The sequence below is a fragment of the Leucopleurus acutus genome (assembly GCF_964270905.1).
Source record: "Leucopleurus acutus genome assembly, chromosome: 18".
Taxonomy (NCBI): domain Eukaryota; kingdom Metazoa; phylum Chordata; class Mammalia; order Artiodactyla; family Delphinidae; genus Leucopleurus; species Leucopleurus acutus.
In genome coordinates, this window is record NC_139160.1 from 50,311,000 (window position 1) to 50,333,700 (window position 22,701).

At 34.9% G+C, this 22,701-nt stretch overlaps 1 protein-coding gene across 9 annotated transcripts in view; it reads right to left on the reverse strand.

Moving 5' to 3' along the window:
* The window catches only part of MYCBP2 (MYC binding protein 2), a 273,166-nt gene that overhangs the window by 45,287 nt on the left and 205,178 nt on the right, over window positions 1-22,701 (reverse strand). For 7 of the 9 annotated variants that reach the window (XM_082859416.1, XM_082859420.1, XM_082859417.1 and 4 more), the window contains 4 exons: window positions 22,549-22,681; window positions 20,105-20,227; window positions 17,227-17,382; window positions 771-2,414 (listed from right to left, as the gene is read on the reverse strand). In XM_082859416.1, the coding sequence (XP_082715542.1) occupies window positions 771-2,414; window positions 17,227-17,382; window positions 20,105-20,227; window positions 22,549-22,681 (2,056 nt within the window). The remainder of the gene's footprint in view (window positions 1-770; window positions 2,415-17,226; window positions 17,383-20,104; window positions 20,228-22,548; window positions 22,682-22,701) is intronic. The other 2 variants (XM_082859419.1, XM_082859418.1) reach the window with 1 other exon arrangement.

Sequence of the window (22,701 nt, forward strand, 5' to 3'; positions counted from 1 at the left end):
CTGACGATACTCTATACAGGCAGATGAGAAGAACTGTTAAGATATGGGTACATTTAGATTTATTTAAGTATGCTAAAAAAACTGGAGAAGACAGGTATTAGGTATAAAACACTCTGTGAGAATAATATATTTTACAAATCATGTATTTTACAAAAGGTTGCAGTGTAGTATGTAGGAAGAGAAAAACATTTACCCAAATCCATAGTAAGTGAATTTTGGAATATTAATTGTTACAGAAATCGTTACATTTACCTAAAACATTAAACTGTCTTCTGATGAAACAGTTAATATCTCTTCCACAGGAAGCCCAAAGAAATCAGTATAATCTAATTGAATTTGCAATTCTGGACAGGAAAACAATACAATCAAAGGAGACCCAATGTTGCAATCTTTCCTGTGTGTATGGACATGTCCTTATTTCTATTGTGTGAATGGACACGTCCTTATTTCTATTGTGTGAGACACCTTAACAGCATCCCTTGGGTAACACATAAAATATTTAAAAAGTTAACAATATCTTAGAATGTGATACATTAAAATGAAATAGTACTAGACTGCCTTACCACCATACTATTAGATTTCTTTACCTATTTTTCATGAACCCTATACTGTATTGATAAAGCACTTTAAAAATTACATTGTAAGACACTATAAATTCTGGGCAAACGTTTCCCTGTACTTTAACATAATTCATGGAACCGCTTAAGCCAAAGTGACCTAATTTGTTTTTCTACACAAAGTACTTACATATATTCAATAACATCACTTACCTGGGTGAGCCTGTCTCATGTGGTATGTCACTGGGTATGGATGTGACTCTCCACAGAGCTCACAGATGGTGTCTTTCTCTGGTCCTCCTACCGCCAGCTGGGCCATTTCACCAAACAAATTACCTCTGGGCCGAACTTCTGTCTTTTCCTTTTTCTTTTTTTCTTTTTTGGCCTTTTTGTTCTCTTTCTCACACTCTTTCTTTTTAAGGACTGCACAAGAACCAGGACTTGGAAAAATCATATTCTGGGAAGCTGCTTTGATAGTAGCCAAAGAGATGTCTTCCCAAAAAGCCACTAAATGTTGCAGAGTCAGGGGAAGAGGAGACTTAGACTTCATTGGGTGATGCATGGACATTTCAAAAGTGGCCTCGGTTTTCCCGTCTTCACATTTTTCATGCAGAGGAGGTTCCTTAAGCATAGACAATACCTTATTTTTGTTGATACTACCCATTTTAGATATATCTGGTCCATGAGGTGCAATATTAAACATATTCAGTGCAGATGATATTTCTAATGAGTGTCTATTTTTTAATTTGGTTTCCTTTTCTTCTGAAGGCTGCTGGCTGCTTAAACTACTTCTTATAGGAGCATGTTCTTTGGAAAGTTCAGGATTAAATTTTAAGAAAGAAGAACAAGCCATTGCATCGTGTACTATGCCTTCGTGCCACAGGAAAGAGGCAAAGACGGCTCTGGCACACTCAGCCACGGAAGGGGACATGGCTTGCTTGGCTGGCTCTACAGGTTTGGATCCATCTCCTTTGAAGAGGAAGCTAGATTTTTCCTTCTTGGGCCTGGTGTGCCTATTAGCACATTTCCGACTTGTTTTGGGGGATGCTCTCGTTTCCTGTTCATCTTTCAGTGGTGCTTTTCCTATGCTGAAATGGACTTTATTCGGACCTTCATCCACACTCCGAAGCGCACTGCCTTCATCGCAGGTGCTGTCTGTTAGGCTATTCGTTTTTAAAGTACTTGAAGTGCAGACTTCAACCACCTCACTGTGGAGGTTTTCTTGTACCACGTGGGGAGAAGGAGCTCTATTTTCGGATCCAGGGGAGTCTTTAGAATCCTTTGGTACTGGTTTTGGTTTCGGTGATGTTGATCGTCCCCTTAATGGCTCTGTGAGGGGCATTTTCTTCTTGCGGAGGGTATCTGGATCAAGGGTGTAAGAGTCCGATTTGGAACGTTCCCGAGGAGGATCCAGTCTCGTCTTAACGGGAGCAGCGCTTTTCTGAGGTAGACTTTTATCATGAGGCGAGGAGGAACGTGTAGAGCTAGCACTGGATGCGCCAGACCTGCTGGCTGGGAGGGTCTTTGGCTTAGGAGATGATGACCGAGAACCTGGTCCTGGGGATTCGGCTCTGAAGCTAGAAGACATCTTCCCATCAGATTTTAGTGTCTGCAAGGTGTTATGGTTGGGGGATAATGACCTACTGTGAGAATCTGACCTCAACTTTGCAGCGTCGGATTTCAACATGAGAGATTCACTAGCTGACAGCCCTTCCGTACCCCTCTGCTTCTTCTGGTCAGCGGTAGTCCGGCTCATACGTCCATCGGGTTTCAGTGTTCTGCTGTGTTTGGAGGACAGTTCTGGTTTTCCTGATGTACAGACGGGTCTAGAAGATGCTGAGATAGTCCCTCGGTCACCTGTATGGTCCATTTCATAGTGAAACTTGTTAATATAATTATAACTTACTGATGATTTAGCCACTAAACAATGAAATTAAAAACATAGCTAAAAAAATTTGTATTGCTTGTCACAGACAAAAGTACTTCAAGAATAAAGAAAAAAGGGGGAATTCTCGTCAAATTTCGATTACATCATTTTATAATTCTAATATTCTAATGTTTGGATTAGAATAATTTATAATTAATGTATGCATGCCCTAAAGCTATTATTTAATTACAGGTAATGCAGGCAGTCTGTTATCTGTAAAGAGGTTATGTTCTAAAAGCTTAGTTCATAAGTTTAGCTGGTTAGAACTCAGAGCTTGAAGAAGAAAAATGGTGGGATCCTCAGAATTAGAATTACAAGTCTGAATTCCGGGGCCTTTCAACAAGGAGTCAGGAGAATAACAGAAACAAAAAGGATAAAAAGAAAAATAATCTCGCTCCTTCGTAGGCAAAGCATTAGATGTTTCTACATGAGCACCACTTGTTTTTGGCATCCTGGCCCTCATTCAGTGTCTCTCCTTCCTACTACTTCATGCTTTCCTTTGAGGCATTAGAGCCAGGTCGTCTTTGCTGTCAATCCGTGGTACAACCTTCAAGATTATCTTTCCTCCCTAAAATCAAAACTTCTACCCTCAGTGCAAGTGATACTAGTTCATTGGTTAGGAGGAAAGCAACCTGATTGAAGTGATTCAAGTGACATGAAAAACTGAAAATCCATAAACCTTGCTAGAAGCATTTATATTTTTTGAAAAAGGATACTTAGTAAATTGAGATGACTCTGGTTACACTGTAGTTCTTTCTTTTTCCTTTTTACAGGGATATGAACAAATGTGGATAAAGCAGAAACGTGTTTTGGGGCTTGCTTGCAATGTGTGTGTGTAGAGTCACAGCCTAGTTACCTGTACGTCAAGAGAGCTTTGCCATGGCATCTGCCTCCTCACGGAAGGCCTGCAAGGGCGGGTATTTTTGCTCATTACTACGCTCCACTGATGTCATGTCAAGAATGGGTCAGCATAGTAAGTGTTTTTGTTAAATGAGCAAACAAATTCCTATTTTCTTAGTTTCTTTCCCTTCTGCTAGTCACAAATCTTCAGATTCTCTGAAAACTCACTTTTTACTTCTATGGCTCCCACGGCCACAGGGCAGAGGCGACAGTAGCCATTGTTGTGTGAGGGTCAGATTTTATAAACCAATGTACTGTATTTGGTAGAATCAAGCATCAGCTTAGTCCTGGCCACTAATTTGGAGTGACTGATGTCTGGAGCACTAGCTTTCATTATTACTCTGACAGCTGGAAATGCCTTCATCATCACGTTTATTTCATGAGCTGAACCATACATAATGCTGAATCTAGACAAATAAGCAGTAAATCTTTAATATTTGGCACCCCTCTCTCTACAAGATTAATTCGTGAATTGAAAGAGGTTTGCTTTGTAATTAATGATGCACAATTCCTCATAAAGGAAATCTCCACTGTGACTGGCTAAACAATTGAATCTTCCAAATATCAGGAACACCACCTGTCATACGCTAGCAAAAATGTCTGTTATATAGAGAGGGCCAGAGAGTATGGGCAGCTGTATACCTTATCTCTAAGCTTCAAGTAATGGTGAATATTTTTTTAAGATCTGTAAGTGGTGACAGCTGAATACCTGTTGGAGTCTAGGCACATAAATAATGCAAAATTATTTCTTCCCAAGATGTCAGATTACAATTAAATCCTGCTGAAAAAATTTACTTTTCCGAAATATATTTCATATATTTTTAAAAAACAAATACATCAAGTTAGTTAAGTGTGGTAAACCCACATACTAACTAACTGATGTTCATCTTCTTCATTTGGGTTTCAAAAGTTTTGAGGCGTGCAGTAAGTATTACTAAAAATGGTCATGTGGCTGCTTTAAGTATCAATAAATATCAACACAATTTGTTAAAAAGCTTTACATCGTAAAAACTTTCACATTCATCACTTAATTTTGTTTAACGTTTATCATATGTAAGTTTAAGCAATAATGGAGACTTTTTAATCTCAAAAGATTCTAAAGAAAAAATAATACAGGACAGGATAAAAATTTAGTACATTCAAACAGATTAGTAAAAATATTAAATATTAGGTATCATTAATAACCTGCATATTTTTATGCCAAAATTATAAATAAAAGGTTATATAATACCACCCTATAATATAATCATAATATAATACTCTACTGTAATATGATATGCCATAGTATATACTATATATCAGGTTACACAAGACTATATACTACAGAGATCAGGTTCTATAATTATACTACAATATTATATAGTATCACTGTCAACTGTACAAAGGAGAAATGTAAAACTGTTTTACTCATTTCTAGGAATACAAGATTTTAAAAGTTTAATTAAACATTATACTAAGACAAAAATATGTGACTAGGTATCTACAGTATTTTATAACACCAGAGCATATTTTAAAATCATCTGGCATTTTATCAATTGTCAATAGTTTAAACATTTCTAAGTTTAAAGTATTAAAACTAAGCAGCTAAGAAAATACTACAAGGAAGACTCATGCCAGACAGGACAGCCCTGAAAAGGTAAGGTAAACTAAAGAATTTAATTATCAAACTGTTTCTCATAAAAAAAATAAAACAGGAAAATGATTTTTACATTACCTAACAGAAAAAATGCGTTGAAGACTAACCTGTGACATGAGATACTCTATTCTTACAGATCACAATGTGCTTTACGGCTTACACATGTACCACCTCGCTCTGGTAATAATGGTGTTACAATAAATTAAATTAAATATTTAATATATCATATAGGTTTGAAATTAAGCAAGAGTTCTATTTAACCTACATATAGTAAACAGGCATATCAATTAGGATAATCAATACAATATTGAACAGATACATCACAAATTACCCCAAAATATCAAGTTTTAAATAAAACTATAAACTTTAATCTTAAATGGAATGAGATGAAAATGACTGAGGTGAACTAAAACTTCTTTCTTGAAACCTCCTAGGTTTATTAAGAATGGCCCATCCGTGAAGGCACGCATACCCACCCTTCAGTTTGTGAGACAGAGATGAGAGAGCAGAGGCAGGCCCAGCTACACCATAATTTTTGTAAATGCGCTCACGAGAAGCAAGGTTGCGAGATGGAGATTCTACAGTGGAAAACATTGGCAAAGAAGCAGCACAGATTCAATGGAAAAAAAATTTAGCAGAGAACACAAGCAGAAACAAAGCATTTCAAATGGTATGCGCGACTACTAACTTATTCAAAAGTTATATTCTGCTAAATTTTCCAGCAAGTTTATTATTTCTCTAAAATTAAAAACTGAATACAAAGGTCAAATTAATTAATTTAGACTAATAACGACAGCGCCAAATGTGCTAGCCTAAAAGTTAAATAACATTCATAGCACTGATAAATCAAATTTGAGCATTTCTTTTCAGACTAATATTTCTTTAACTCAGTTTTCCTTAATTTGGTGCTCACTTACTTATAAATGAAAGTTTATAAGTAATTTTTTTTTGTAAATAGTGGGAGATAAAGAGATGTTACTTACAGTTTAACCTATTGTCACCTGTTTTTCTGTATGGACACATGACTATAATTTTTCCAGTATGTATCTCAGAATGGACCCAAGTTGACATTTACGGTCAACTACTTTTCTGAGTCCATCCTCAGTAAAAAATGTTAGTGCTAATCCCAATATTTGGTGTTTGTTTTGTCGATCTTATTACTGAGATATCAAATTCTGTTTATAAAAAGTCTCACAACACAAAGCAAAAAAGATTTACAAGTCACTGAAAATGTTAGACACATTAATGATTCACCATGCAGAAAATGAAGTACTTAAAATTAAAAAAAAATTATCTTTCTTCAAAAAATTAACAGAACCTTTAAAGTGGTCTTTCAAAAGCAGTATGCTAAAAAAAAAATCTCTATCTAAATCTGAAAATAAATCCACTATTTAAAATTTTAACTCGTGGCAATGAAAATAAATGTAATCAAGTGAGCTGAAATAAATTCAGGTAATAAGGAGACAACTTTCTTAACATTACTGAAATTAAAAAAATGAATACAACACACAGTTTTCTCAAAACAGAAAAAGTAATTGTTGACTGATTCATTATTATGGCCAAGATTAAAGATGAACTATTCATAAAACCAAGAATCCTTCCATATAAGGTACTGAGTATGTATTATGTGTCAGACATTGTCCTAGGAATTGAGCATAAGATGATGAACAGAAATGAAGTCCCTACTCTTATGGAACTTATCTTCCAGTAAAAGGAGAGAGACAGTGAACAAATACACCCTAGATGGAGCGGTGATAAACCTGAGAGTAATAAGCACGCAGATTTTGGGCAATACTCCATGCCTGGATAAGACAACTTAGGCAGCAAGGCCTAGAAGAGACCAAACCCCTGGGACAGTCCTAGGAATACAGAATAGAGGAGGATGTAGAAAAGAGATTGGACATGAAGAGCTGAGGTAGGAGATATCCAGCAGGCAAAGGAAGAAGGTGTTTCAAGGAAAAGAGAAAGATCAATCCTGTCAAACACTGCCAACAGAGCAAGTAAAATGAAATCTTAGAACTGACAGTTGAACTTAGCAAAACAAAAGTCAAAAACTGAATAGAGCAATTTCTGTGGATAAGGACAACTGCAAACACCCCTGTAGTTGGTTCAAGAGAGAATGGTAGGAGTGGATGGAGGGATGGAGACACATGCCAACAAGTCATGTTCCTCTAAGTTAAAGAAATGTTAAAATTTTAATATTTTTGAGCATTCTTCTTTTTAAAGTGTGTAAAACTCAAAGGCACCAGGAACTGCAAAATGAGGTCTTATGCTATTTCAATCTCATATAATACTTACTCTGCAACTCTCACTGAAAATGTCAGTTAGGAGAGTGCCAGCTTTTGATTGGAATTCAAGGCCAATTCAAACTGCCAATGTAAGGATACAGTCTCGTAGCTTGGTCACTAAAATCTGTGAAGACTGGGTTTAGCAGGAGGACACAGGAGCAGGAAATCAGATACTATCTTAGTTAAAAGCACCCGTAACATAAATGTACAAAACTACATGGACACTTATTAGATAAGATGTTAGAGGTTTAAGGACAAACTCCTGGAAAAAGTTTTGAAGCCAAATCATCCTTGAAGTCTTTCCAACATGTTACAAAACCTAAAGAGACTGGATTCCTAGGTATGATTCAAAGTGAATAAGATGAAAGAAACATCTTTTGACAGTCTACAAAAGGTTACTGTTAAATGCCTAAGTACAGTAAGCTGCGATTTCACACAACACTTGTTCTAGACATTTAATTTTCACAAGCTCAAGTTTAAAATACTTTGAAATAGTTAACTTTTTAAAAGATTTATATCTTTCAATTTAAAAAGGGAAGTAATCCTTAAGAGATACTTTGCTATCTATGCACAGAAGAAAAAACTGATCAACTTTTAGACATCTGATGAAGATTAATCATGCTCCTTTTTACCTTGCTTTATAGATAAAACAATCATTAAATTAATGTCTGTAGAATTTTGATTTTTTTGTCATAATATAGTTAACTAAGGAGAATAATGTTTAAAACAATATAAAAAGTTGGATTTTTTCCTCCAGTACTCATTTGAAGTCAACGTTGTTTGTTTGGTATAAAGTATCCCATTATTAACAATACAGTTCTTTACGTGTCATTTATTCTTTGTTTTCTTTGTTTTAAATCCCGAGTATCAAGTTCCCTGGGGTACTTCATTCATTCTCTGGTCATAGAAACTCTGAGCTCATTGTAAATTGTATTTAAAGAAATTGTTCCCTAGGCTAATGATAATAATAAAACAGTATAACTTTTCTTTTTAATAAGGAAAGCATTCTCATTTCAGTTGGACAAAGACAAATTGTGGTTTTGCTGTATCAGGACCTTGACCTTGTTATTGGGACAATACACTGGAAGAATCAAGGCACCTGTCACCATCTGGTGGCAGTACACAAAACTGCAGTTCTGAGATTTAGAAAGGGGCGTATACTCTTTCAGGTTTGAGCCAACAACGAAGTAATGATCTTCTTCATCCATTCACCTGTTGATGGCACTTAGGTTGCTTCCATACCTTGGCAATTATAAACAATGCTGCTATGAACACTGGAGTGCGTGTATCTTTTCGAGTAAGTGTTTTCATTTTCTTTGGATTATACCCAGTGAATTTGCATTTAAAGTTGTCAGTCCAGGCAGCTGCTGGCTAGAGGACGTAATTATCATCACTATCATCTTATTCTAAATCCTCCAAAACATCAATAGACAGACGTGGGAATAATACTTACACTTAATTGTACTTATTCCTTATCTGCATGTTGTTTGGTTACTCACATCTTTTGGCCAGGGTGAAGGTATAGTTTATATATTGTCTCCTCCCTAACCAATAAACTAGTTTTTTATATTTTTTAAAATAAATAGTTTTAAAATAAGTAATTTCCAGAATATCTGAATTATAAGTTAAGCTTAACCATTTACTGCGTGTGTTAAGAGTCTATTTGTCAAAATATCTGTAGTACTATTCAGAGAAGAATGCAAATGTACAATTACCAGGGTTTAAATTGAGTGAAGAAAGTCAGAAACACTGCTCCTGTCATTCTACTGTAAACTTGACAAAATGTTATTATCATTGTTTGTGAAGGATCTATAGAATTAGGTTTCTTTCTATATCTTAAAAAATATATACACACATAAATGTAGATATGTATAAGCACTAACAGAATGTGGAATCCTACCAAATGTATCAGAAGAAAAAGAGCTTAAGACACAGAATAGGAACTAAAATTTACTTATATAAATGTTAGTACACTAAATGAATTATAAAAGAATGACAGCTAGAACAAAATTTCCAACTTAAGGCTAAAATAGAAATAAGCTTTTCACTAGAATATAACATTCATCCATATGATACAAATGCAGAAAGGAGGATGGATGAAAATCTGTAATGATGTATTTTCAAACTGTCAGTCAACAATGCCATCTTCAGTTACACAAATGCTAAGTATGTTTCCCACATTCGAATTATATTACAGCTTACTGGAGGCTAAGTTACCCAACGGAACTCATTTTTCCTTAAAATCTGCTTTTTATTCTGTGTATTGGCATTAGGTAAGCATATAATCTTTCAAAACAAAGACAGAAAAATGGACGCCATTCTAGACTGGCTCCTTCAACTGTGATTAGCAAGTCCTGTACAATTTTACTGCCTACGGGTTTCTAAACTTGTCCCTTCTTCTCTACGTCCACTGTAATTTACCTTAGTATAAGCCCTACTCAGCTCTTCTCTGGAATCCCTGCCTCTGCTCTCCCTTTCTCCAGAACCTTTTTCATAATATTTTTAGTTATCTTTCACAAATGTAAGACTGAGCATATCATTCTTTTTGTTTAAAATTCTGCAGAAGTATATATGCCTTCATCTGCTCCCTCCATTTTACTCACTTTACTCACAGGACAAAGTCTAAACTACTAAGAGTGGCTTACAAGACCCTTCATGATGTGGCCCCACCCTCTCTAGTGTAAGAAACCGCCACTAGGACACTAACACTCTAAACTACAAACGCATGAAGTTTCTCAAGTGAATCATGTTTCCTAACATAATCAAATGAGTTGATTCATTGGAAGTGGTTAAAATGGTGCCTGTTATGTGGTAAATGACTGCCGTGTGTTAGCGATTACCATTTCATATCTTCTCTTTCCTCAAACCACCAACACTTTCCCCATGCTAACTCTGAGCTGATGATGGCTTCCTATTTTACTGAGAAAACAAACAAAACAAAACACAAATGGACAACATTCTCAAGCTGCTAACACTACGCATTCTTTCCTCTCCAGTTATGATGGATCACCTATTTCTGCTCCTACTTGGCCAACCTTTCCCCTTTGCGCTACATCCCATCCCCTCTCCCACGGATGAATACTGTTCCAGCAATCCTCCCCTCTCTCCTGCACCAGCAATTTTTCTCTCTATTGGATCATTCTCATTAAAAAACAACCCTGATGTTACCTTTTCCCCATTAAAAACCAAACCAAACAAAAATCTCTCCAGATCTCACATCCTCTGCCCTGGTTTCACTTTATGTGTTTTCCTTCCCTTTACAGTAAAACTTGACAAATTTATCTATAATAACTGTCTCCAATTTCTCTTCCCCCTTTTCTCTTGAACCCACTCTAATGGAGCTTTGGCATCTCATCCGACTAGAGTTGCTCTCATCAAGATCATCAGTGACCTCCACGTTGCTAAATCCAATGGTCCCTTCTCAATCCTCACTTTACCTGACCCATCAGCAACATCTGATACAGCCTGTCACTATTTCCTTGAAATACTTTCTTCACTTGGCTTCCAGAAACACCATAATGACTCGGTTTTCCTCCTATTTCTATGGCCACTTGTCAGTCTCTTTTGCTGATTTCTCCTCCTCTCTCCCATGTCTAAACCCTGAAGTGCCCCAGCGCTCAGTCTTTAGGCATCTTCTCTTTTCTCCCTATACCTACTTTCCTGCTGCTTTAATCCACCCTTAGGGCAACTCTCAAATTATTCTGCTATAAGCCAGTGAACTCCCAACTTACGTGTCCTGCCCAGACAGTTCCCATGAACTCCAGGGTCTTACATCAATCTCAACTTGATATCTCCACTGGACTTAAAAGGAACCTCAAACTTAACATATCTGATCATTTGCAAACACAGTGACAATTATTCCTATCCCTGTACCATGCCCCTTTGCAGCAACTCTAATCAAGAAGTGAAGTCTATTTCTCCATCCTTGAACATAAGTGTCCTGCTTTGACCAACAGAGTATGGCATATGTGATGCTGTGTCAGTGTCAAGCCTAAGCCTCAAAAGACTGTGCATGCTTTTGTTTTTGCAGAATCCTGCAATGTCCATGCAAACAAACCCAGGTTAGCCCACTGAATGACAAGAGATATTTGGCCTAGTCACCCTTTTCATGCCAGCCTGGCTGACCTACAGATGCATGAAGGATCCCAGGCAAGATCACAACAACTACCCAGCTGAACCCAGCCCACTCTGCTAACCCACAGAACTGTGAGCAAAAGAGTGCTTGTTTTAAGTCATTACGTTTTGGGGTGGTTTGTTATGCAACAGTAGCTTACCAATATAATGTCCAAAATTTAGCCTTTGTTATTGCCCTCCAGACCCAGTTCTCCTACAGTCCCCATATTAAATGGAAATTACATTCTTCCAAATGTCTAGGCAAAAATCTTAGATTTGCCCTCCACTATTTTGGTATTCTCATTGCTTATTCAATCTTTAGGCAAATCCTGTCGATTCCCCTTCAAAATATATCCAATATTCCATGATGTAATACCATCTCTTAGGCTACTACTCTGGTAAAGCCACCATCATATCTCACCTGGATTACTATGAAAGCCTCCCAAACTGGACTCTTTGCATGACCAGTACTTAGAAGAGTGCCTGACATGTAGATGGTGGTCAGTAAATATTTTTGAGTCAATGAATCCCCAAAACTTAGCTCATGCTATTCTTAGAGAGGAAAGACACCTGTAACCTCCTTCCCCACCCCCACTGCTGCCTGATAAATTCCTATGAGTCCTTCAACACTCTGATTAGGGGCCATCTCTTTATCTAATGCCTTCTCTAACCTTTCCTAGCTGAGTCAGCAGCTTCTTCTCCTATGTTTCCAATGCATCCTGTGAATATTGCTCCTGCAGACTTAAAATAATACCATCATTTTTTTCAACATGGCTGCCTTCCTCAGTATTCCAAAAGCCCTTCAAGATCAGTGATAATATTTTCTTTACGTTATTGCTCCCTATAGCCTAGCATAGACTAGATATTTAACAAACGCAGGTAAATAAATGATGGAAGAATAAATGACCCATCTGAGGAAAAATGGTAATAAAGGGTGGAATAAATTTAGTAGCCAGTAAGGAGATGGGAGCAAAGGGAGAGAGAGACAAAAGGTCAGATCTGGTCAGGAGAAAGCAAACAGATGCACTCGGGCACACTGTCTTATAAACAACAGCAGCATTCTCTGTGGTCTAAATTCCTAGGATGAAGTGAGGACTGATGAAGAGGGAAAGGAACATGGGTCGAAGCTTTCCTACCACAGAGAAGATGGAGACACTGAGTCAAGATAAATTCTGGCCCATGACTGAAATGACAAGGATTTGTAGGGATGCTAGAGATGTTAGAGCCCAAACTGAAATAAATATATTGGCCATTGGGACAGATGCTATCGGTTCAAGTATGAAAAGTTTTACTGCACTTGACTCTTTGATTTTACGAAATCTTTGTTGATATCATCCTTTAATTTTCCTTAACAAAAATTATAAAGAGGAAAAGGGTATGAGAAATCAGCTTAGTGTCACAAAACTAACTGGAGGGAGAACAGAGATTAAAACACAGGTCTCCTTCCCAAGTCAAGGGCTGCATCCATGCCACAGTGCACACCAGGCAAGCAAATAAGTAGACAGATTCTGGGCTGGGATTATAATCCAGAATAAAAATGAAGTCTAAGTCTTAGAAAAAAACCTGGCTTTTACACTGATATTCATACTAACATCTGAATGTAGTGTTACCATATGAAGAATTAATCTCAAAGCGAATAATGAAGTTAAGCTGTGAAAATGTACTGAGGAGTAGCCAGGAAACCTCATTTGTGCCTTTCCTGCAACTCACTCCACAGAGAATAGACTGCTCTCCCTGAGACTGTGATTTCCTCCACTTTTCCTTGGAGCATGAGAGATGTTAAATGTTTGCATCAAAAGGCAATATCAATATCAACAGATAACATTTATTAGGCACCTCATTTTATGGATGAGGTAAAAAGGGCTCAGATGTATCAAGTAACTTAACTAAATAAGTGGCTGGAAAGGAAATCTGAGCTTAAGGCTTTCCATCACTACATCTTTATAAGCTAAGTAAGTAAACACACTGCTTTAGTATATGTTAGTATTCTTGAACACAAACCAAGATGCATGCAGATACTCAGGTGGACTCTTTTGTCACATTTAGCAAAAGTTTTGCCTCACTTGAGAATGTGATTACGGGTATAACAGAAAAACTCGTTGCAAAGTAACCTAGAGCTCTCATATCTGGGCTTGAAAGTATGACATACTTTGATATATATATTATATGTTTACATATTTAAAATCTCTGGGAGAATCGTAAACTGTCTTAATGTTCTATTTACCATTTCTTTCTACAAAAAAAAATAAAAGCAAATTATTTAGCTCCTTGGACAGTAGCTAGAAAATGTTTATATTAAACAGAGTCATGTGAAATACAGTTTTTCAGCTGGAGGGTCTTTTGTAAAATTCCATCAGTATAAACTCAGAATTATTAGATATCACATCATCACATTATAGTTAAATTTAATTACTACTGAAGTATTCTTCCTCTATTTTGACGATGTACTCTGAGTAAGGACAGGAATATCAACCATAAGATAACAAGAAACACATGATCTTAAACTCACAGCTTACACTGAAGAAATGATCATCTTAGGCATTTCCAGTCAATAAATACTCGCTGAATGCTTATGATGTATAAGATATTGTCAGAGGATATGGGACAAATAAAATGATGCTTTCAAAAGAAATGAGGAAAGATAATGAAAATACAGAATGTAATATTCTTAAAAGAAAGCGGGCACCTATATCATTCCCCACCTCAGTCCACTACATACTTACTGCCAAATTGCTTACCAATTCTAAAACCTACATAAATACTTCTGAAATAAAAAAGTAAATTATGGAACAGTAAAGGAAAAGTTTATATACACATCTCTCTTCTCTCTCATGCCTTTGCACACATATAAATATGGTAAGGCAAGGAAACTGTGTGACTTTTATTTCTATAATTATTCTATTTCACTAGAATAACAGGTGAAGTAATTTCTATGTATATATGTATGTGTGCATGTATAAAATAATTTTGCAACTTAAAAAAATTACCAAATGAATTTAATGTGCCAGATTATTTTCAATTCCAAAGATTAATTTAAAAAAAACCCTATGCTTCAGGGGAAAAAAAAACTAAAGAAATACTGATTAATAATGCTCATAAAGTTGACATGTGGAGCAGTTTATGTATGTCCCTACTTTATGTATGCCATCTACTTAGCTGGGAACTTGAGTTACAGTATTTAGGAAACCTTTTCCTTTTAAACCATGCTACATTCTTAAACTATGAAGGGGAAAATAACCAATCCAAACCAAGCTAATACTCTGGAGGCTAGAACCAAATGGAAACAGAAATGTAAAAACTATATATTAAAGAACAAATTTTTACATTATTTATTAGTAGGCAAAGCTAGATATTTAAAAACATGGCCTCCTTTGTAGTCAGGAGAACTGGGCTCATGTTCTGACTCTACCATTTACTATGTATATTTCTAGGGCATATCATTTATCCTCTTTAAGCCTCCGTCTCCTTAACTGTAAAATGGAGACATTACCTCAGATGAGGATGTACTAAAGTGCTCCACAGTAGTAAGTACATAGTGGACTTATCAGAATAAGCAAGAACTAGTAAATACAGTCTTCTATACATAATATTTTATACAATATTTTAGAATCACAAAAGTGTAAGACAAAAATGATTCTCATTTTACTAATTAGTAAAGGGAAGTTCAGTATAAATAAGCCATCTTCTAAAGCAAGATGAAATGCCAGTGTGATGGACGGCAGTGAAATTCAGGAAAGAATATCTTACTCAGGTAGTTTTAACTCTGCCATATTTAATTTTCCTATGATGTACTTCCTACAATTCTAATATATCTATAAAACATTAAACTATTTTTAGATTCCATACTTGTTTTTAGTTGTGCTAAAGATTAAGCCTTCTGGTTTCTGGAATTGGGTAGTCCAACTTCAGTGATATTCTGCTGAGAATAAGAAGTCTGTATCATTGGAGTACACGCAAGTAATGATTCAGAAAACTGGTAATTTTGAGACATTTCTAGGCCATGATTTCAAATTTGCTCCAAGATGGTGGTAAAGGAAGTGGTGGTACTGATAACACGTAGACACAATATGAACAAAATTATATTGACACAATGTCAGTTAGAAACCTATTATCCTTTAATAGAGGCAAATCTGATTTTCTTATGGTCTTTACATTTTGTTTTACAATATTTTATTAAGTAATTTGGTAAAATAAAAACAGTAATTATACTTTTTTTTAGAGAAGTTTTCGAGAAGACTTGCAATAACCCTTTAGGTAGAACAAAACGGTTCTTATTCCTTAGTTCTCTTGTCTGCTGCCACTAGGACATTATCAGGGTAATTTCTCTTTTACAATTTTATATTTAATATGAATTTTCTGCCTGGTTATCACGGTTTTTTCCCTTTTATTTCCTTGTCCTTACCTTTAAAACTTCCTGCAACCTGGGTATATCTAAATGTAAAGTGTCTGTCACTCCATTAAATGGGTAAACTAAGTCTTCACTTCTCTTTCATTCTTCTATAATGCTTATCAAGGAAGAAAAAACTATTTCACACACATGACACTATTATGTTTCCTTGAAATTCTTCTTTTAAGAGACATTGAAGTGAATATTACACACGAATAGAGATGATTAGCTAGAAATTGATACTTATATTTACAAACTAATTTCATTAATTGAACTTGCCTAATGTATAGTGCAAACCTAAGAAGTATACTCTTGTATACTCTTTTCCAAAGACAGGTAATAATATCATAATGAATAACATCATTTGCTAACTATACACTACCCTGGTTCCTAATAAAAACTAAACCAGCTGGCATTCTCTTAAGTAATCCTAATAATAGCTATAAAAGTATTTTTGTAGAAAAATAACTTAGATCTAAGTGTGGATGTATTTTACTAAAGTAAAGCGAAGAGGTCATGCATTTGAATTCAAACAAATGGGTGTACAAGCTGAGACTTCCAAAAACTCTCTCAATTCAGTGAGTGTGTTTATACACTGTATAGCCAATATGTGAACTGAAGGCCAAGAAGAGCATATTATTGTCATACTAGGAGGTTTGAGAAGTTTATGGGGAAGCCTCAGGAGCTTATTAAGAAAAAAGAAGACTCAGGTAAATGTTAATTTGTTTTGGGTCTGTTTTCCAGATCAGTATGAATTACTATCATGGATAAAGGGCTAGAACAATCCTAGAAGGCAGAACTGGAATCAACTGATTGGTTTAACTTATTAAGAACAAGAACAAGAACAACAACAACAACAACAAAAGGCAAGAGAAGAAACAACACTGTGAGAACATTTGGAAACCTAAGTTGCTATACATTTCACAGATACCAAATTCACTTAAAAGAAACAAACAAACCTGCCCAGTACAGCCTCTCCTCCACCCACTGGTATAGTGAAATAGGTTCATTCTCTTGGGGCATCTCTAAGTAACAAAAATTCGGTGTAAAACAATGAAAGTTATCCTTATAACTGACGCTTACCATAGTCATGCATATTATAAAATTTTTTTTTAAATCAATGTTTTCTTAATATATTTTATAGTATGATTTGCTTATTCTGGAATTAGAATAGAAAACATAAAAGTCATATTTTAATAACTACACTTAATAAAAAAAATGTGATTAAAAACAAATGTCTTAGCTGCAGAATGTCGTAGGTCAGAATAGCTTAAGTGCTTCAAAAATGTGGGAAGGGATAACGTCCTCATTAAATAAAACCAGTTAGGTGAGTTGATAAATAATTAGTAACTGATAAACAACTCAGAACAAAGCTTCAGAAATGGTTTGATGAGGCAGGTAAGGCTGACAAGACTTACTCTGAAGCTGAGGCTGCTGGAAGGAAAGGGGCTGTCCGAACACAAATGGGCTGTGGACTAGGGAAGAGGGAGGTTTTGCAGCTTGATCAAAGATGGAAGGAGCTGGGAGATTGGGCCGTGACTGAATGGAATTCAATATGGCACTCAGTTGGTCACCTGCAGTGGGCAAAACAGTCAAAACTACAACTTGTTATCAATTAACATCCAAAATGGCAAAGTAAATGGTGCTTTATGACATTCAGATAAAGTTAAACACTAAATAAAACAATGCCAATTCAGAACTGTTGTGGAAGTTGGTGACTGTTATTCTCAAATTAGGGACCGAATGTTGTATGTTGTTTTAATAATGGAAGCACCCCAACAAATTTTATATAATGGCCCACTTACAAAAACAAATCCATTTAAATTCATATACAACATCTAGCAGCAGCATGAGAGAATACAGAGTCTATGAGGTAAGTATGATAAGTTGATTCAATACCATACAAGTATAAAGGAAGATCTAAGTCGATGTCTTCTGTGCAGTACCTGACATTGACTATTATCACCCTGTCTCATACACAGTACACTTCATGCAGAAAATATGCAAATAATATGAATAGTTCAATGTAGGACTGAAGGGAGGCAAATTATATGTTATTAATTTAGTAATACATTTATATTACAGTTATAAATTAATATTCTCTTTTTTAAAGTTGTTATTGCCAGAGAAATTATACATTTTTAAAAGCATGAACTCTTTTGCTCGGAGAGGCAATGTAAAAATTTATAAAAGACCTATAAGAAAAAAAGGAATATGAGGTACCTTATTTGAATAGTATCTCAGACATGAATTCCGATATTTTCTTCAAAATTAAATACAAAGGACATTAACAGAAAAATACTTTTAAAAATAAGAAATGATATATTGGATGGACGATAGCTCCTTATTTATGAGAATATAAATATTAAATAGTTTAAATGATGCTGAAGAAGAAGGGTTGGGGGGGGAAACCATATGCAGACTAGCTGATGCAGAAACTGGAAAACAGTACCTTTCCAGGAATATTTTCTAGATACAATTAAGTTTCATAAATAAAATTTTAAATGAAACACCAACAAGAAACAGATTAATATGGAAAGAACTGTGCACATAAGCTACATCTCTTCACTTAAAAAAATTAATGCTGCAGATTAGAAAAGGATTTTAGAGGTGATGAAGAATTTTATAAAATTGTTTTAAGGAAAGAGAATTTTTGCAAAAAACAATTGCTTGATGTTGGATAGCATAAAGAGTTAAAGAAAATGGGAACTACAATTAAAGGTAAGATAATAAATAAAGGTTAGATATATTTAATCGGATGAAAGTTTCTTAGTATTTCTGCACTCCATCTAAATATTTTAAAAGCCTATTAAGAAGTACATGCTATTTTTGAACAGTATTAGCAATATCACTTTAAAAAAGTAATACATTATTTCTAATTAATAACAAATGTTCTCAGCAATGTTTGTCTCTATTGAAAGTTGGTTTCTATTCTTATGATGTTTTAACAAATTCTGTTTTAAAGACTGATTTAATGTGACAGCCACCAGTACAATTTAGACATTTTAGAGACTGAAAGCATACAATTTGAATTAAACATGGCTTTAAAACAGACTACTATACAAGTATATAGTGGTAAGTAAACACTGAGATTTTAATTTAAGGACTGGGAGCGGCAGAAGGATAGGGACATGAAGAAAACACCACAAAGCATTTACCCTACTTAAGCATGAAGGTCTAGTTGAAGTTAGTTGAAATCTGAGCTACCAGAAATGAGCAAGCAGATAGTACCCAAGCCTGTAGGACAGAGCAACCCGATGTAGGAGGAAGAGCCAAAAAGAAGTCTTGTAGCTAAGGCTTCCTTCTTAATAAAAATACTTTGTGGAAAGTAATAAAGGTATCAAACAGAAAGTGGTTTTATTTTAAATTGAATATTTCCTCTATACTGATGTAATTCTGTATCTTGTTGACTATTTCATTATTTCACTTGCTCTGCAAGTCAGGTATTAAAACAACTGTATTTATGTCTGGAAATCAAATCTCATGAATTAGTTTAAATAACATTTTAAAGTAAAAGTATTTCCATGTAGGCTATCTTCTCCTTCCTACCCATTGTCCAGCTATATGCTACCTTCTGACAATTCGTCGATTTTGAAGCTAAGAGTTAGGAGCAGGTTCATAAGAAAGCATGTCAATGTGTCCAAATTTACATACAAATGGAATTTTGGATGAAATTCGAGCATAAATTACTCCAAAATAATTATTATTTGGACTGTCCATGATGCTGGTCTCTTCTATTAATGCAACCGAAACAAGTTGTATACATTTTATATCCATATGGCTTCGGGGTTTTGTTTTTACAATTTTTTGGTTTCATTATACATACCAAACCCAAAGCTATCACTTCATGTCATTCGAAATTAACTAAGATAACTTGATTAGACATTGAAAACCACACATGCTTAATAAAGCTGATGTGCAATATTACTTAAAAATATTACTTAAAATATTTTGATTTTAAATGGATCATTTTGGAAAGTTCGTTTTTGCTCATTAACATTTAATAATAACTGGATGATAAAAGTTCTTCTACTGGATATAGTGACACAGAATCTTTATGATGTGAATTCAAAATGAGTGTCTACAAAATAAGAACAGGTAAGCAAGAACTATAAACTTAAGCTAAAATGGATAAAACCAATACTGTAAAAAGAACACTGTCGTAAACATTTTGATTGTTAGTTTTCTAGGAACAAACTTAAAGTTTTGTGTGTGAACAGTAATAAAAATGGTTATAAGAGAAGGTAATAAAAATATTACAGTTAGGTAAGTAAAAGACTCACTTAAAACACCTACCTTTATTATTTCCGAGTCCATAATCAAATCCTTGGGCACTGCAACTTGCCCCTTTATTAAAAGCTTGTACTGAGAAAGGGCTTGGAGGAGGAGTTTGAGAATTTTGATCCAGAAGAACTTGTTCTACGATAAAAAGAACATCTATAAAATTAGTTTCTTATGTGCTATTCTCCATTTATAAAGAGAGAAAATTGCAAGAAAGATTTTTATGATGGTTAAATTTTAAAATAACCTCACATTTAGATTTGATAATAGATCTACCAATTAGGTCACTGACACCAACAAAGTAAAGTATATGACAAAATCTTTGTTTTCATCAGCCAAAATCACTATAATATTTAGAAATGGGATATGCTCTTATGGAGTCAATTTGCTTTTATTGTGCTATTAACATTTGCTATTATTGCTTTTTTTTGCTTTTATTGTGCCATATATATATATATGGCAAAAAATCATTAAGTGATCACAGAGAAATTTAAACTTCTCTCACACCTCTTTTCGGGTTGAGTATATATCTTAGTAGAAACGATATCCTAATTTAAGAAGCATTTTATCTAAAAAGAACCTTCTACCTTCTAAGTATATGGGAATACAACTGCTAACCTTACCATCTGATAGCTTTGTTATTTCTTCACTTAGTTTTCATATAGAACTTATAAAGTATCTTCACTTTGTAAATGAGAAAACCAAGGCACAGAGATATTAGGTAATTCGGACAACTGAAAAGTTAAGAGCTGGCATTTGTACCCTGGCAGTCCAGTCCCAGAGCCTACTCTTACACATTACGCTCATTGCTAGTTAAAATGATTACTAAGCTAGAAAGACCCTGACAGTCACTTAAACCATTCTCAGATTATTTAATTATGTCTTATATAAAGCTGATCTCGCTTTAGGTTATTATCATTTATACCTGAATATCCCTATATAATGAAAATGTTTAAGAATTTATGAATATGTAATAATTATATATGTAGTAAGTATACTGTAAATGGGAAAGTTGTTTTGTAAAATGTCTGATTTACATGAAATGAAGACTTTTGCTTTTCAAAACATAATGAAGAATAGTTCTACCATCTCAGGATATTATTTTATGATGACATCATCTTTGACTAAGAAAAACTGGTCTGTAAAGACAAGGGAGGAAGTAGGTTCTCAAATTGGGTTCAGTGGATTACTGATGCAGTGTGGTGTAATGAGCACAGCATTTGAAATATGAATGAAGATTCTGGCTCAAGTCTTTCACCTGCCCTGTTTCCAGTGGTATGACCATAGGCAAGTCATTTTAAATTCTATGAGCTTAGAAATGTAAAATGAAGATTATATAACTGATCTCAAAGGCTTGCTGTGGGGAAAAAGGGGAGAATGTTTAATGTACCATGTTAATGTATCTAAACGCACTCTGTCATTCACACAAATTCCAAACCTTTCTTGAATCTATTTATATACTATGGTCATATTACCTCTTGGATAATGGTTATTATAACTTTATACTCTTTTGGATAAAGACGCATATTCATTTAATTGTCTGACCCTCTCCTATAAATTCTGGGATTTGGTAGAAAAGTCTACGTTTGGTTTATCCACTCATTGTGATGTCCTAACTAATACTTCTGTGACTCAACTTGTATAGTTAGAAAACTTAGTGAGTAACCAGTATGTGCGAAAACTGCTTTAGAACTACGAATACAAAGATAAAAAACCTGTGCCTGTCCACAAGGGACTCACAATCTGGGTACGAAGAAATAAAAATTAACTTCAATATAATATCATTTTTGTTCTAGTGGTGAATTCAGTTCTTTAGGATGAGAGGTAACTCTTCACTCTGTGAGAATCAGTTAAAGCTTCACCTAAGTGATGACATGATCTGAACAAGATTTCGCCACCAGGAGAATGAAGAGAAGAGGATAAAAAGGAAAATCTTTTATTAAAGGAGATCATTGGTGAAAAACAGTAAAATAAAGTTTAAAGCTGAAACTCTAACAACAAAATAGGAAACCCCCAGAAGAAGCTAAGCACATATTCAATGCTCCTTTCCTGAGACAGAATTCAAACAGAATGAAATTGCCTGGGAGAAGTACTACAATCAGTGGTTTGAAAACTGAACTTCCATTTAGTGGTAGAAAGAGTAAAAGGTTTAGTCCCGAACTGGCACAGAAGAATTATCATTTAAATTCGTATTAATGAAATGAAAAGCATGTTTTACAAAGACCAATTCATATGTTTCACATTTCCTTCTAATTCTCTTCTTTTATGTGTATTCATTTAGTACCTATGTATTTTACATAGGAATTTTAACAATTGCAAGATTTTTAAACCTTTAGTTTTGATTTTACTTAAAAAGTAAACACACAAAAAGCTCTTTACAACAAAAGAAATACAGTACAGTTTAAACTTCTGCACTGCAAAGGTAAATCGGAATAAATCACAAATTTAAGCCAACTTGCCATCTTCATGTCGGAGGTACTGGTTTCCGCCTCTGTCTCTAGCTAAGGACCATGCCTCTCCTTCATCACTCTCACAGAACTCTACCATGCTGTTCTTATCCAGCTGCACCCATGTACCTTCAGAATTGGTTACCTAGTACATAACAAAAAGCA